Source organism: Galeopterus variegatus, unplaced genomic scaffold (genome assembly GCF_000696425.1).
Source record: "Galeopterus variegatus unplaced genomic scaffold, G_variegatus-3.0.2 Scaffold3922, whole genome shotgun sequence".
In the NCBI taxonomy this organism is placed as follows: Eukaryota; Metazoa; Chordata; class Mammalia; order Dermoptera; family Cynocephalidae; genus Galeopterus; species Galeopterus variegatus.
The window spans coordinates 197,302-213,153 of NW_007730033.1; the positions used below are offsets into that span (position 1 = coordinate 197,302).

The following is a 15,852-nucleotide window of genomic DNA, read 5'->3' on the forward strand; positions in this document are numbered from 1 at the left end:
GGCGGGAGCGCCACTGCGCTCCCAAGTGGCGCACTGTAGCAGTGCGCCACCGGGCTGGCCCCTATTACAGTTTTTATTACCACTATTATTCTCCTGCCAAAGCATGTGTCTCTCCTGGGTGTGGTGACCTGTTTACTCATCTGTCTCCCCCGCGTGACTGTAAACTCCATGAAGGCAGAACATAATCTTTGTAATCCAGTGTTGTATCTTCAGCACCTGGCCCAGGGGCAGGCCCAAGGTTGGGGCTCAGTAAATGTTTGTTATATGAAAGCGTGAGGGACCTTGTAAGGTTTATGCTTCTCAGGGAGGCTGCAAGATCAGGGTCACTATTCCTGTTTTGCTGATGTAGAATTCAGGTTCAGAGGTCTGAGGTGACTTGCCCGAGGTCACTCAGCCTGCAAGTGACAGACACAGGTGGGAGCCCAGGCCTGTCTGCCCCTGGATCCCGAGTCCTTTGCCATCTCTGCTCGTCACACTCCATCCTGTCCACTCCTCAGCTGTTATTAGAAGGCCCCATGCTCTTTTCTCTTCCAATCAATGAGTGGTCTGTTGGGCAGCTTGTTGGTTTCTTAAGAGAAATGTAATAAAAAACAGATTTTTTTTTCCAGCAAGATATCTCGTTCCCCACAGAGACTGTCAGTTCTCATATGTTCCAATAAAACTGCAAGAAATGGCCACTTAAAGAGCTTTAAAGATTATTCATGGAAAAATTATGCTGAGGAAAAATAGAGCAATGCTCTGAGATAGTCAAGCCACATGGTCAGTTTTTCCAGCTGTCCGTGCCATATCGGGCCGGGCAGCAGGGACTACTACACTCTACTAAGCAAGCACAGAGCTCCAGCCTGTTGTCACCACCCACACCCCTGCCCCTCCCCCAAGGACATGGAGAAACAAACTTGCGAGCCGCCCAGCTCAGCAATGGTTCCAGAAGACATGTGTCCCTGGCTCTGTCACGTGGTGGCCACCCCAGGCATGGCGGGGCAGGAACATGAGACCTTTTGGTAGCAGAGGGTGTCACTTACTGGCAGAGAGGCCCCCCAGCCCTGGGTCCCAGCTGAGTGGAAATTCCTCTGCTTCCGCATCAGACCCAGGCTGTTGGTCAACAATGCAGGGGAGGGAAGTGGCTGAGACCCAGGGCAGGGAGAGCAACAGCAGCTTTGAAAGTGGGCCCAGGGAGACCGCGGGCTCTTCTGCTGGGCTCCCACCCTTCCCCCAGCTGGGTCAAGGGGCATCTGAAGCCAGGCATGCCTCTCAAGGCCATCCAAAACAGAAAGAAGAGGAGGGTGGATCCAGCCTAGTCCTGGGGGGAGAATCAAGAGTTAAATGGAAGAGACCAAGGGCAAGTTCAGAGGCTTTGGGAGAGACAAAGTGGGAATCAGAGCCAGGAGGCAGGAAGCACATGGAGACAGATGGAAAAAGGAGTCAAGCAGGGCTGAAGGGACCCAAGGAAGTGGCCAGCAGAGCCTCGGAGTATCCAAGCTCTCACTGCATGGCCCAGTAAGGGAAGGGGACAAAGGCAGCACCCCTCTAGCCATGTGACCGTGCTATGCCTCTGAGCCTCCCTTTAAAATGGTGATGATAATGCAGTACCAACTGCATAGGAGCCAATGAAATAGGACATTGAAGTGTTCATACAAGACTTGCACAGTCGGTGCACAATAGATGGTAGTCCCCTACACCTTCCCTTCCTCAAGAGTAGCAAGTGGGTCTTACCCTTTACAGATGTCCTGGAGAGAGTGCTTCCTGCTTACCAGATCACCTCAAGTGTGGTCACTGTGTTCCTCCTTCCTCATGTTCCAACCAGTGCCTGACCTTCGAACAGCTAGAGTTCCCCCCCCACCACCGTTGAGTGCTGCACACCTGGGTTCAAGTTCTGCATGAAGTAGATCTATAAGCCCTGCCTTCTTATCTGTAAAATGGGTTTACTAAGTGTTCCCACCTCAAGTATTTTGGCACAGTCATACATAAAGCACAGTGCCAGGTGCGTAACATTGAATCATAATTAGCATCATTGTTATTAGTACTGCACTACCAGGTAGTCTTGGATTCTACTTCAAACCACACGAGAGGATGCAATTTGATCTTCAGAAAACTTTTCTGAACAAGGGTGGGAGCCAGAGTGACTCAGGCGGGGAGATTGTAATCCCTGACACACGGCTGCTGATAAACAAGGGGAGGTCCACCCTCTACACATTTCTCTAGCAGTTTGTGCAAAACCAAAACAAAACAGGATGGTTTTCATTCTCCCTTTGCCTCTCTGAAGCAACTGCACGGGACATTTCCTCCAGGACAGAGCCTGCTTCTGTGCCAGCATTTTGAACAGAGATTCTTCCCAAGAGGAGCACTTCAAGGTCACCTGGAAAGCTTTTGCAGACTACGATGCCCAGACCCCCTGCAGCCAATAAAATCAGAATCTCCAGGAATTAGCCCAAGAAACTGTTTTTAGCATCTCTCCAGATGGTTCTGTTACATTCCCTGGGTTAGAATTAGTGCCTCAAAGAAACCAGTGACAGCATGGAACCCCTCACCAGGAAAAGGCACACATAGAAAAGCTTAGATACAGCTTCAGTCCTCTACCACACTCTTCAGAGGCCTTCCACAGAACTCCTCTGGATTCGTGAAGTCCAGACCAAGAACATTTGCTTTAGGCTCATGCCTCTCTCGCTCCATTATTATGGGTTGGTCTGTCATAACCTGTTCTTGAGATGCCATCTGAAAGCAGATACTGGGACCTCAGACAGCCTTCCCTCTCTCCTACCACCAGGCTGGGTCAGTTGCGCAGGCAGCTGCACTAAGAGGTGGTGTGGTGTGGTGGGGTCTCTTTGTTAAGGTTCTTTGAGTTGTATTAACAGAGACAGACTCTGGCTGGCTTCGTCCAAAAGGGAAGCCAGAATCCAAGGAGGGCTCAAAAGCCAGGCCAGGGAAGGGCAGGGAGGCACTGGGCTTCAGAAACGACAGAAACAGGACTTTCTTCACTTTTTTGGCCTTACTCTGTGAGTCACTTTCTTTTTCTGTCACCACAGACCAGCTTCATTCTCAAAAGCAGGGAAAGATGGCCTTCAATAGTGTCTAGGTTTTCTTTTTCATCCACCAAAAAGAGACTGCCCTCGAGTGCTTTCTCAGCTCAAATCTAAAAATCCTGTGGAAGGTGTCCACCCAGTCAGCTGGGGCTGGGGGTTGGGAGGGGCAAGGCCCCATTGGACTGGCATTGGACTCTTCTGTAACTCCATCAGTTGGAGGAGAAGGTGCTGGGCAGGTGGTCCCAGATGTCCACTCCATAGATTCACAAGGCCTAGACTGGAACCTGATTCCATTGCCAGCCAGTTCAATGTCCTTGATGCTTACCCCACTGAGCTTTTGCTATCCTATTTGTGAACTGAGACTAATAATACAGACCTCATGTATATAATACTAATAATATAGGGGTGTCATATGGGTTCAATGTGAAGACACTACCCCACTGAGCTTTTGCTATCCTATTTGTGAACTGAGACTAATAATACAGACCTCATGTATATAATACTAATAATATAGGGGTGTCATATGGGTTCAATGTGAAGACACTACAAGGTCCAGGCAGGAAACAGACGGCATGCTCAAATTGGATGATTGAGAGATTAAGAGTTTCAGAACGGGGCTACTTACAAAGATGTGGGTGGCATACAGGGGAACCCCAAGGGACAGCACAGCACCCCAGGGTTAGAAATAGTGGGGCATGGTAACCACCCCCAGGCCTGCAGGAGTGCAGAGAGGCAGCAGTTACCAAAACCCTGGGTCAGACAGGGCTTGAGGAGACTGTCTCCTCTCAAGAGTGACCCCCACACACCCCAGGAAGAGAGCCAGAGGAATCAGTGCCCCAGCCTGCTCCCCATCGACCTAACCCAACAAGGAGCCAGAGGGCCAGGGAACACACTGATCCAGTCCCCACAGTACAGTCCCCTGGGCCATGGCACAAGGTGGACTAGGGTGGAGGACAGATCTAGAGGGGCAAATGGAAGGTTCCAGCATAGCCCCCAGCACAGCACCTGACACAGAGTAGGTGTCCACTATTTTTAAAATATTCTCACTTAAAATAATGAAGTAGTTAACACATAGAGTACCCATTAACACATAGAGTACCCATTGCACCCACCATCCATATTAACGGCAGTTAACATTTTGCCATGTTTGCTTCTTTTTTTTTTTTAAGTAATAGAACATTACAGATGGAAAGTCCCTCTCACCACTATCCTGCTTCCTTCCCCTCCTCTCCTTACAGTTATCTGCTGTCCTGACAGCATTTTATGTCATTCTTGTACAGGTTTTTGTGTTTTACTACATATATACTTATGCATAAACATATATACTATTGTTTTGAGGGTTTTTAATGTGACATAAACGGCATGATACTATAAACATTCTTTTGCAACTTGCTCTTTCCACTTAACATGTGTCTTTATGATTTATCCATAGTGTAGACCAATGTTTCTTCTTTCTTTCTTTCTTTCTCTTCCTTTTTTTGCTTTGTAGAATTTGTTGAATGAATAAACTGCAGCTCACTTTTCTATTTTCATACTGAAGGGCATGTTGGTTATTTCTGTTTTTTTGCTGTTACACACAATGCTGCATTGAGCATCCTTGTATATGTGTCTCCTTGTGTATATATGTGAGCATCTGTCTAGAGTAGATGCCTAGAGTTGGAATTATGGGGTCAAAAAGGCATGGCATCTTCCCCTTTACTCAGCATTGCTAACTGCTTTCCAAACATTTTACACTCGTGCACACCCCACACTAGAGTTCCCATTCCTCCACATCCTAGCCAACACAAGATATTGTCAGACTAATTATTTTTTTTACAGTCTGCTAGTGTGAAAAGATATCTAATTTTTACTCTAATTTGTATTTCCATTATTACCAGGGAGGTTAAGCATCTTTCCTTACAGTTATTGGTCATACGGATTTTCTCTTTTGTGAATTTCCCTTTCATATCCTTTGCCTATTTTCTCTGTGTGGTTTGTCTCTTTTTTACTGATATTTGAAGTTCTCTATATCTAAATGCTCCTTTTGGTTGTATGGGTGACAGATGCTTTCCCCCCGACTATGACCTGCCTTTTAACATCTATCTTGGTTCAGTTGGTTAGAGCATGGTGCTGATAACACCAAGGTTGAGGGTTCAATCCCTGTACTGGCAAGCTGCCAAAAACAAAAACAAAAAAGGCCAGTGTGAGTGAGACAGGCCAACTCTGACAACCAGTTTTCTCCCTGAAGTAGAGAGTGGTGTTGTTTGAAAGGGCGGGGAGTTAGGGGTTGGGCAGGGGGCTAAGGAGAGAGGTGATGTTCAGGAACAGTTGTTGGGAACAATGAAAAAGCTGGCCAAAGCCTAATAAAGGGATTGGCGGTGGGACCCTGGAAGACGAAGGAGAAGGTGCTGTGCCCAGTGGGGTGTGGAGAGAGAAGGGGAGGTGAAACAACTAGCGAGAAGTGAGATCTCAGCCAGCAGCAGAATTCAGAACCAGAGACAGTGTAAGCTATCTGCCTCGTGAGTCTTCTGAAATGCCAGGAGCAGGGTAGACTGCCCACAGTCTACAGGCTGAGAATGGGGGCCACTATTTTGGATGTTAAAATAAGTATGACACAAGCAGGCTGGAGGACATGGAGACCCTTATGCCACTTGTGTACCTGTAGGATCTTGTGGTGGAGATATGGGTCTCTGGCTGGGCCTCGGGCTTTACAGATCCCAGGGAAAGTTCCCCAGCATGGCCAGGCAGCAGCCCCTTGATTTGCTCTGCTTTTCATGTGTTCTGCAGACACTGGCAAAGCCCCTCTGGGAAAGCCCTGGCCCCCGCCACCAGTGTCTGGCCCTGATAGCTAGGACAAGGCTAGCATCTGGGGTCACCTTCCTCAAAGACCTCCCTTCCCAAGACACAAAAACTAAAGCGTGCAAAAGTGGTCAGGGCTGCATTCCTCAAAACATAGCTGAGGACGTGGCCAGCATGAAGGGTTCTGCCTCAGCCTCTGCGTATTGTGCTCATTGGGGTTTGTGACTCCCAACTCCTCAACTCTGATGACCTCCTTTTGGTCCCGTAACTGGATTGAGAAGGACATGGTAATAGTTACCATAATAAAATAAGTATGAGTGCTAACTGGAAAGTCTACGTAAGCTACCTCACCAACCCCCCCCCCAACCACCTGCAAGGCGAATCGAATCTTTCCCATTTTTCAGATGAGGAAACTCAAGATGAGAGGCTCGAGGAGTAAATTAAGTAACCTGTCCAAGGTCCCCCAGATAGATCCCAGACCTGGGGTCTGAACCTTGTCTGTCCTGCTGTGCTGAGTCCCTTTTTGCTGAATAAGTGGGTAGAGAACAGAAAGTGGCTGTATAAGGGCTCAGGGGTTAGGGCATGGGCTTGGAGTCAGAGGACATACATTAAAGTCTCAACTTTGTCACTCACCAGCTGGGTGGCCTCATAGAAGTCATGCCTTGGGGAAATGGGGCCAGATTGCTGATCCCCACGTCCACACATGGCACTCTTCCTTCGGCTCTGTATTAGCCAGTGGGGCTACCCAGTCAAAGGGCACTGTGCATAGCAGGACACTGGCTGTCCTGACAGTTGGTTTTCAGCCTTGGGAGTTAATTATGTTGGGAGGGAGGAGTCAGTATCTAATGAACAGGAAGCTACAGGGGGTGGGGGGGCTTGTATGAACCTGCTCCACCTGTGACAGCCGGGACAGGTGGCTTCCCGCAAACCTTGACCCAGCCTTCACAGCCCCCACCCCCACCACCATAACCCCCTCATCGTGCTCTCTCTGCTCTGTTCACAGGCCCCTCTGCTGGCTCCAGTTCTGCAAGGTTCAGCCGGAGACCCACCTGTCCTGATGCATCTGTTGCTGGCAGCCTCCCCACACCTCCAGTCCCCAGACACAGGAAAAGCCACAGCCTGGGCAACAAGTGGGTGACTGAGCAAGCCCTCCCCCAGGGCTTCAGACTGGGCCACGCATGGGGTGTGGGCAAAAGAATGCTGGGAATTACTTGCCAGCCAGTCAGTCCCTTCCCCGACCGCCCGTTCTGGGAGTTACTGATGGTACCTCTTGGCTGGTGCGCTCTCCAGAGGCTGCCCTGCTCTGCGTAGGCTGGCCGGGGCTCAGAAGAGCTGAGGGGTGGCTGCAGCAGCATAGTCCACATGCCACTGACTGTGACAGTGTCACAGGCTCAGTAGCTAATGGAGGAAGGATGTAGGGAAGATCAGGGAAGCAACAATGGATTCCAGAAAATTTGCTAAAGATCAGTTAGTGACTCACAGAGAATCCTAGAGTCCGGTGGACACCATTGACTGTCATCCAGGGCAGTGTCAGGTGTCTCATGGAGTCAGCCTGCAGAGCAGTGAACCTGTTGGCTCCCCAGCCCTGTGGGGCTCATGGCTAGGGGACATGCATGGCTCCTCAGCAAGGCTGGGGGCAGCCATGGCCCTTTCCCCAGGTGTTGGGCACATGCTCCTGAATAGATGAGTCCATCTATCCCTCTCTCCTTCCTTCCCTTCCTACCTTCCTCCTCCTTCCCATCTTTCCTCCTCCCATCTTTCCTTCCTCCCTCCTTTCCTCCCTCCTTCCTTTCCTCCCTCCCTCCTTCCTTTCTTCCTTTTTTCCTTTCTTCCTCTTTTCCTTCCTTCCTTCTTCCCATATTTCCTCCTCCCTCTCTTCCTTTCTTCCTTCCTTGCTTGTTTCCTTCCTTCCACTACTAAGGCACAAGCCTCAGCCCAGCCCAGGCTGGCCCTGGAGGAGCTCACAGGCTGGAGAAGAGAGTTGCTCTCTGAGTGTTCAGTGCCTCCTCTGTGCTAGGTACTCTGCCACATGCCTGTCAAGCATTATCTCATTGAGTCCCCATGCAGGCCTCTGAGGGAAGTGCTATTATTATACACCTTTTAAGAATGAGTCCAACGAGATTCAACAAGATGAAGTCCCTTGCAATGGTGAGGAAGTGTTGGAGCAAGGATCTGGCCCAGGTGTGTGTCACTCCGGAAGCAGACATGCTGGCCATGGCCCATTGCCTCTCGTTTGTGCAGCCTCATCACTCACACACACTGTCTGCCCACCTGAGCCTCGTGATCATCATGGGAGATAGGCAGGGCTAGTCTTGTTAGTCCCCACTTGACAGATAGAGAAACTGAGGCTCAGAAGAAGGATGTGACTTGCTCAAGGTCATGCCATGAGAGAGGCAGAGCCTGGACTATGCCATGGCTCTGGGTGGAGGCCTTTCTCCTGAAGCCGCGCCGTCTGCTCAGGACCCCGGGGCAGGTGTTAAGTGCTGCTACTCCGTAGATATGGAGCTTTGCCTTCTTTCTTCCTTTCCATTTCCAGTATGATGTGTCAGTTGAGTGTAGTTGAGAGTAAGAGTGCAACATTCCCATCGGAGAAAGCGAGGCATCTCCTGGACGACAGTGTCCTAGAGTCCCGCAGTCCCCGCAGGGGTCTCACCCTCACCTCCTCCTGTGCTGTCACCAACGGACTCTCCCTAGGTAAGCGTCTCTGGCCTACACAGACAGGCGGGGGGGCCACAGGCCCAGTGTGTGATCCCTGTCTGTCTTTGTGTCACTATGCCATGCCCAGTTGCACTGTCACTCACCCCTCACCCTCCTGCAGAGGTGGCTCCCTGCAGGATTTGCCCAGAGCCAGGGAAGCCTTCATTTCCCAGCTCCACGGGCTTTATGAAGAGCCTGCTTTGTCCTCATCCTGTTGGTAGCCTCCAAGTGTGGCAGGAAGGTGGGAGAAACCGCTGAACATGTGCTTGAGACCAGCTGTCAGTGGTTGACAACTTCCACAGCCAAGCTGCTGCCATAGTAGGGCTTCTGTCCCTGGGGGAGCCACAAGACCCAGGGCCCTGCAGAGCAAAGCCCAGAAAGTTGCCTGGGGATGGCAGCTGGGTGGGCCACCAGGCTCTCACTTGTGTCCTTCTCTTCACACTGAGAAACAAGAAGTAGGGAGGATGAAAAATTGGTCTTCAGGAGTGAAATTGCTCAACTGAGCATCAGCCAGAAATGGTGCTTATGTCAATAGAAGGGACAGAAACTGTGCTGCTGAGGCTGGATGGGGGGGTAGTTGATGTTAGGGCTGAGGCTAATGTTGACCTCTGGTCACAGATCTGTCGTCTGCAGTGCACAGATCAGCTAAGGGCAGGTGGGCACCACCCTATCATTACTGCTGTCATCCCAGGGCACTCTAGTGGCTGTTGCCTTTCAGTGTGTCTGTGCTTCTGTGGTCTGTGTATCTGTGTTCACTTACCATAACAGGGAGTCCTCCCAGGGTTGGTGGTGGGGTAGGCAGTTGCTAAGCTGGGAGTCTGATGTGGTGAGGATTATAGGGCAGAGGGCCCAGGAGCATGGGGGAGTGGGGAGGGGGAGGCGGGAAATAGGAATAACAGACTGGAATCTCACATCACACGTCCCCATGACATTAGACCAGTCTCAGAGTCCGTGTCCAGGAGGGCAGCTGCCTCCCACCCCAGAAGTCTATGACAAGCAAGTTCCTGTCTGCCTCTGTCCCCAGAAGAGGCCATCCATCCTGCTTGGACCCAGTCAGGGCTATACAACAGCTTAGGACAGCACATCATGGCTCATAGGTGTGCCTTGGAAGAAGAGGTCTGGGTTCCGGATGTTGGGGGAAGGCTGGGTTAAACAAGGTGAGCAGGTTTCTTCTGAGACTTCGATATGCAGATGGGTGGTTATGAATCCCCCAAGAAGGCATCAGAGTCTGCAGGTTCCCACGTTCTTTGGTCATGGAACCTTTTCCCTTGGAGTGTCCAACAGGACCTGGGTTCTAAGGATGTCCTCTGGGAAGTGCTGGCCCAAGAGCACTCAGCTGGGCAGCAGAGCAGCTGTGTGACATCCAGGAAACTTTCTGAGCTGTGCCTGTGTCCAGGCCTCGCTGTTCCGAAGCAGAAAACCGAGTCAGATGCAGTGCTGTCCAGTGTCCAGGTGGGAAGTCACAAGGCTGCTTGGTCCGGCCCTCTAGTCAGGGTCTCAGAGTGTCCATCCATTTGGGGCTAAAAGCCCAGAGTAAGTGGCTATGTGCACACGTGCCCTGTTTGCAGCCAGACTGGTCCTCCCCACCCTGTAACGAGGGCCTTTCTCAGGCCAATTCCAAGGGGACTTAGTGCTCTTGCTGGCAAGCAACACTGAAGCTCAGAGCCTGCAAGCTCTGGGGGAGGGTATGAAGCATCGCACCTGATGCTCCAATGACAGGAGAAAATCTCTCCTTGGAGTGGCTTTGGGGGAGGGGCAGGCCTGAGGGAGGAAGAGAGGGCAAAGCAGTGGGGCGCAGCCCCTGAATCCCCTGGCTAGGGGTCTGAAGGGGCCCTCCCTTAAGGTGTCTGTCGAAGGCTGGCAGCTGCTCTGTGACCAGTGAGTAGTCAAGCTGTGAGCCTTGGGGTAAAAAGTGCTCGTTTGGTATCCTTCCCCAACAGGTGAGGCCTGTTCTAGCCTTGGCTTCACTTGGGCCAGAAGGGAGGCTGTGGGGGGCCCATCCAGGTCCAACAAAGGCCTGAGGACCCAGATCCCAGTAGGCCAGTGGGCAAGCAGCTGTAGCCCTTGGGGATAGCGGGAAGGGAGTGGTGGCCCCGCCAGGGAACGGTGGGATGGGGTGGTTCTCTTGACCCTCCCAGAGTCAGAAAGAGCAACAGCAAAACGTCGACTCACATTGACACCCACAGAGTCAAGAAGCTATTTCTCTGGCACTTCTGTGAGCTTAGGGGCCTGGACATGGTGACCCAAGAGAACAGGCCCCTCTTCTGTGAGACCACCGTGCTCATTGATCTGTGTTCCTTTTCCAGGCAGTAGTGAGAGCTCAGAGTTTAGTGAAGAGATGTCTTCAGGGCTGGAAAGGTGAGTGTGGCCTCAGCGCAGCCTCCCTCCCAGGGGAGGTGCTCAGGGCCTAGGGAGCTGAAGTCAGGCTCTGGGTAGGCATGGCCCTGCCCCACCCACCCCAATAACTTGGCCTCAGTCAGGCTGCTCTGTGGCCGGTGCAGGGCCAACCAGGAGGGAGGGTGGAAGAGCAGGATGGGTGTGGGGGGTGCTAGCCCCCGTGCTCTGAGCAGCCCACTCCTCATCTGGTCTGGAGCCAGCCCAGGAGTGCTCTCCCTCCAGCTAAGCTGCAAGAGGAGGCCTGGGTGAAATTGGAAGCCAGAGACTTGGCCCAGTCTTGAGATGGGCGTGTGGCTCCGCCTGGTGGGGCCCGAGAGTGTTGCACCCACATGATCTCAGGCCTTGGGCGTCCATTGACCACCACCCTGCTAGACACTGCCAGGGAAGAGCTACAGCTGCCACACACCCTTATGGACCCCTCAGCCCAGGATTTGCCTCCCTGCAGTGAGCCTGTCTGCCGTGGGCATGAGGCCTCCCACTCAGGACCTACCCATCACACGTACTCCACGTACTGATGCTTTCATGTGCCAGTGGGCTCTACGAAGACAGGGAATGTCATGAATGGGGTGCTCCCACAGCCCTGGCTGCCAGAGATGACAGGCATCGTGATGACTCAAGATCCTAGGGGAGGCAGGGGAAATCCAGGCACACAGAATGTTCGGGAAAGGCAGGTTTGCACTGTCCTTCAGGGTGGCCCTCCACCAGCGTCCAGGGGCCTGTACATGCAAACATGTGTACACACACAGTCACACATACACACACATACACACTCACAGTTACATACACTCTCGTGGTACACACACTCAGTTACACACGCTCTCACATACACATGCACTAAGTTAACACATACACACACATACACACTCACAGTTACATACACTCTCGTGGTACACACACTCAGTTACGCACGCTCTCACATACACATGCACTAAGTTAAACACACATGCATACTCACAGTTACTCTCTTACATGCACACATGTACACGCAGTTACACACTATCATGTACACACTTGTTTATACACTCTCACACACACACATGCATACTCACACTCTCTTACATGCACACATGTACACACAGTTACACACTATCATGTACACACTTGTTTATGCACTTTATACACTCTCACACACATGCATACTCACAGTTACTCTCTTACATGCACACATGTACACGCAGTTACAAACTATCATGTACACACTTGTTTATACACTCTCACACACACACATGCATACTCCCTCACAGTTACATGCACCCACATGTACACATGCACATACACAATAACACACTCACATGTACATATGCACACACTAAACACTCAACACTCTCACACTTATGCATGTACAGTTTTACACATACACATGCGCACTCTCACAGGTGCACTCACATACGCCTTCATACTTATGTGGACATGTACACACACATGCACATACACATGAATGCATGTACATACACTCTCACAACACATACACTCACACATGTGCATGCACACACGCTCACACACATACACACCTGTCTTCTCAGTCACCATAATCGTAAAATGATCAGAGAAGAGGTGGATCCTGCCTAGCAGCTCCTCACAGGGTAGAGGTACTGTCTGATGATTAGTGGTCCTTGTTGAGCATTGCATGTGTGCCAGGCACTGTCTTGGTGCTTTACGTGCCTGGACTCACTGAATCCTTTGCAGTCCTACCCAGTAGCTGTTCAGACTGTCCCCGTCTTACACATGTGGAAAGCAAGGCTCAGAGAGGCGATGTCACTTGCCTGTTTCACACTCATTTGGCATGGGCAGAGCTGACCCAAATTCACGTCCTGACCACTGAGCCCACCTCTTCATTGCTGCCCCACACCTCGGCCAGACGCTGGCCTGATGTCGCTCAGTCATTCTGTCTGTGAAACCCAACATGGAGGGCTGGCAGGGGGAGTAATGATGCCATGAGCTCTCAGAGTCTGTCTGCCCCCACCCCAGGACTCCTGGAGGGACATTTGCCCTTTTCCAATTTGGGTTGCTCAGGCAAATGGGCCCAGCTGCTCTTGCTCTGGGAGCCACCCCACCAGGGGGGAGGAGTACCAGAATGGCACAAGGGGCAGACTGCAGAACTCTCAGCACCATTCAGGGGACTCTTGGGGACATCCAAGGAGGGGGGCTTATAGGCAAGCCAGCATGTTCCCTGGCTACAGGCCAGTGAGACAACATCACACGTGAAACTTGGGCACAGTGCCAAGATCCTGAATAGCAACCAAACCTGCACCTATTTGTTCATCTGTTCCTTCTTTCACTCGTTCATCCCTTCATTCACCCATGTGTTCATTTATTCATTCAATAGCTGCTTATTGACAACCGCTCCCTGCCAGACACTATGCTAGTTTCTGAGGGTGTAGCAGATATGGTTCCTGCTAAGTGCCCAGGACTGAGATGGGCTACCAGGAAGGCAGATGGTGAGAGAGAAGGCCTTGCCCCAGGAAGGTGGTGTTGTACACAGCTCAGTCACGAGCGCTGTAAGCTGCAGCATTTTGTGGCATTTAGGTCACTATCCACCGGAACATCTATGGTAGACACTTTTTGGGTGGGGTCTCCCATGAGCACTGGTCTCATGCTGGCCCATCTGTGCAGATGCTCAACCCTGATTCCAGCAGCCTTCGAACAGCCCTGCAGGGGGGATGTCCTGTCTCTCATGCTCTCAGGACCTAGCGCCTGGCCCAGCCCCTCCTTGCTGAGGGGAGCAGGAGGCCAGCTGCTTTGGAAGATGTCCCTATTGACATCTGACTCGCCCACCAGCCCCAACCCTGGTAAGTAGCTCGGCCCAGGCCAGGATGAGAAATGGAGCCAATACCAGGATGAAGGGCAGGGAGACCCTGGCCAGTGATCCCACACCACACATACCTCCGCTGGTTTGAGGGCACCTCTTAAGCTCCACTGACGCCAGTGTGAACAAGCAGACAGGAAGGTTTCTGTTGTCCGGCCAAGGGTGGGATCATTTGGCCCTGTCTTGTGAGTTTGCCTTCCCGGAGTTACACACATGGACGTCTTAGCCCAAAGGTGGTCCCTGGGTGGCAGCCAGAGTTCAGGCTACATGGGCCCAGTGTGTCCCCAAGGTGGCCAGCCTTAAAGAGTGCCACACTGGTGCCCACTGCACCCCATGGACCCACCATGCAGTTCCCTATGAGGACAGGCCAGGTTAGGTGGGGGGTAGTCACAGGCACCAACCACTGTTCTTGTTGGGACTGTGGAGTGAAGGCAGGGAGCAAAGAGGACCTCCTGCTGCTGCTCTTTGTCCTCCTGTCCCTTCATCCACGTCAGCCCCAGCAAGGTCACGGGGCCTGTGGGGCTGGCGAGGGCAGCCCGGCCCAGAGAGGTGTTCGTTGGTCATTTCTCAGCTCCCAGGCAGCCCTAAAGACCCTTGCCTATCCTCAGGGCCCAGAATAAGGACAGGGCGGCAGTCCTGGGCCAGGGCCATCAAGCACCAGAAAGCCGTGGGCAAGGGTGGGCCTGCTCCACCTAACGTCCCTGACCTGACGCTTTCCTTCCTCACTCAGTGCCCCGGAGTGTGGGGACAGAGGTGGAGGAGAGCCCGCAACACACTCTGCTTCCCCAGGAGCAAAGCGGCCCTGGAAGGCACTGTCAGCAAGTGCTCACTTAGGTGGAAAGTGGGGACTGGGCTTGTGCCGGGTGGTCTCCAGCAAGCCACAGGCTCCTCAGAAGCAAGGGGGGAAGAGCACTTTAGTCAGGAGGTAACAGGTGCTTTCTTATGCCTACTTTGGAAAACAAGTGTCAGCACTAAGGTGAAAATAAGAATATCAGCCTAAGAGTTAAAATATTTTATTTATTTAGTCAGCAAGTGCTCACTTAGGTGGAAAGTGGGGACTGGGCTTGTGCCGGGTGGTCTCCAGCAAGCCACAGGCTCCTCAGAAGCAAGGGGGGAAGAGCACTTTAGTCAGGAGGTAACAGGTGCTTTCTTATGCCTACTTTGGAAAACAAGTGTCAGCACTAAGGTGAAAATAAGAATATCAGCCTAAGAGTTAAAATATTTTAAATGAGGTTTTTAATTTTTTTAAAAGAGGAACAAAATGGGTTGTAAAGGTGAACACATATGTATGTATGGAAATATACAATATCACTCAGCTTGATTACCTCTGGGTTTAGGGTTATCAAGTGGGTTTTGTGGGGTTTTTTCCCTGTATTCTCCAAGTTTTCCACAATGGGTAAATGTTTCTTTTCTACCCAGAAAAGCAATTAACACTTAACTTTTTTAAAAAAGATGTAATCAGAAATGATTACTGATCAGTTTTTAAGACATGAAATAAGAAAGTGTGTCACAAAGCTCATTCCAACACACCCCATGCCTACTTTGGAAAACAAGTGTCAGCACTAAGGTGAAAATAAGAATATCAGCCTAAGAGTTAAAATATTTTAAATGAGGTTTTTAATTTTTTTAAAAGAGGAACAAAATGGGTTGTAAAGGTGAACACATATGTATGTATGGAAATATACAATATCACTCAGCTTGATTACCTCTGGGTTTAGGGTTATCAAGTGGGTTTTGTGGGGTTTTTTCCCTGTATTCTCCAAGTTTTCCACAATGGGTAAATGTTTCTTTTCTACCCAGAAAAGCAATTAACACTTAACTTTTTAAAAAAAGATGTAATCAGAAATGATTACTGATCAGTTTTTAAGACATGAAATAAGAAAGTGTGTCACAAAGCTCATTCCAACACACCCAGCTGTCAGTCTTCCCTAGTCTGACATCAGCAGGCCATGGAAGGGCCTTCTCATGTGAGAGCCAGACCAGAATACAGGGGTGGGAAGACTAGGGAGCAGCGGGGTCCTTGGAGGGCCCAGCAGTCAGAGGAAACCCCCCTAGAGGGAGGGAGAAGAGAAAGGGAGGGGACTGTGCCCAGCACTCTGTGAAGCAGAGCATGTTCCTCTGCCTTCCCTGGAGGGGTGGGACACAGCAGGGAAC

General features: G+C 51.2%; 1 protein-coding gene across 1 annotated transcript in view; it reads left to right on the forward strand.

Annotated features, from left to right (window-relative positions):
• The window catches only part of RALGPS1 (Ral GEF with PH domain and SH3 binding motif 1), a gene marked incomplete at its 5' end in the record, with an annotated part of 190,613 nt that extends 179,682 nt beyond the window's left edge, over positions 1-10,931 (forward strand). Inside the window, 3 exons of the mRNA XM_008586283.1 lie at positions 6,802-6,928; positions 8,335-8,492; positions 10,802-10,931. Coding sequence (XP_008584505.1) covers positions 6,802-6,928; positions 8,335-8,492; positions 10,802-10,857 — 341 coding nt within the window. The remainder of the gene's footprint in view (positions 1-6,801; positions 6,929-8,334; positions 8,493-10,801) is intronic.
• Positions 10,932-15,852: the final 4,921 nt, after the last annotated feature.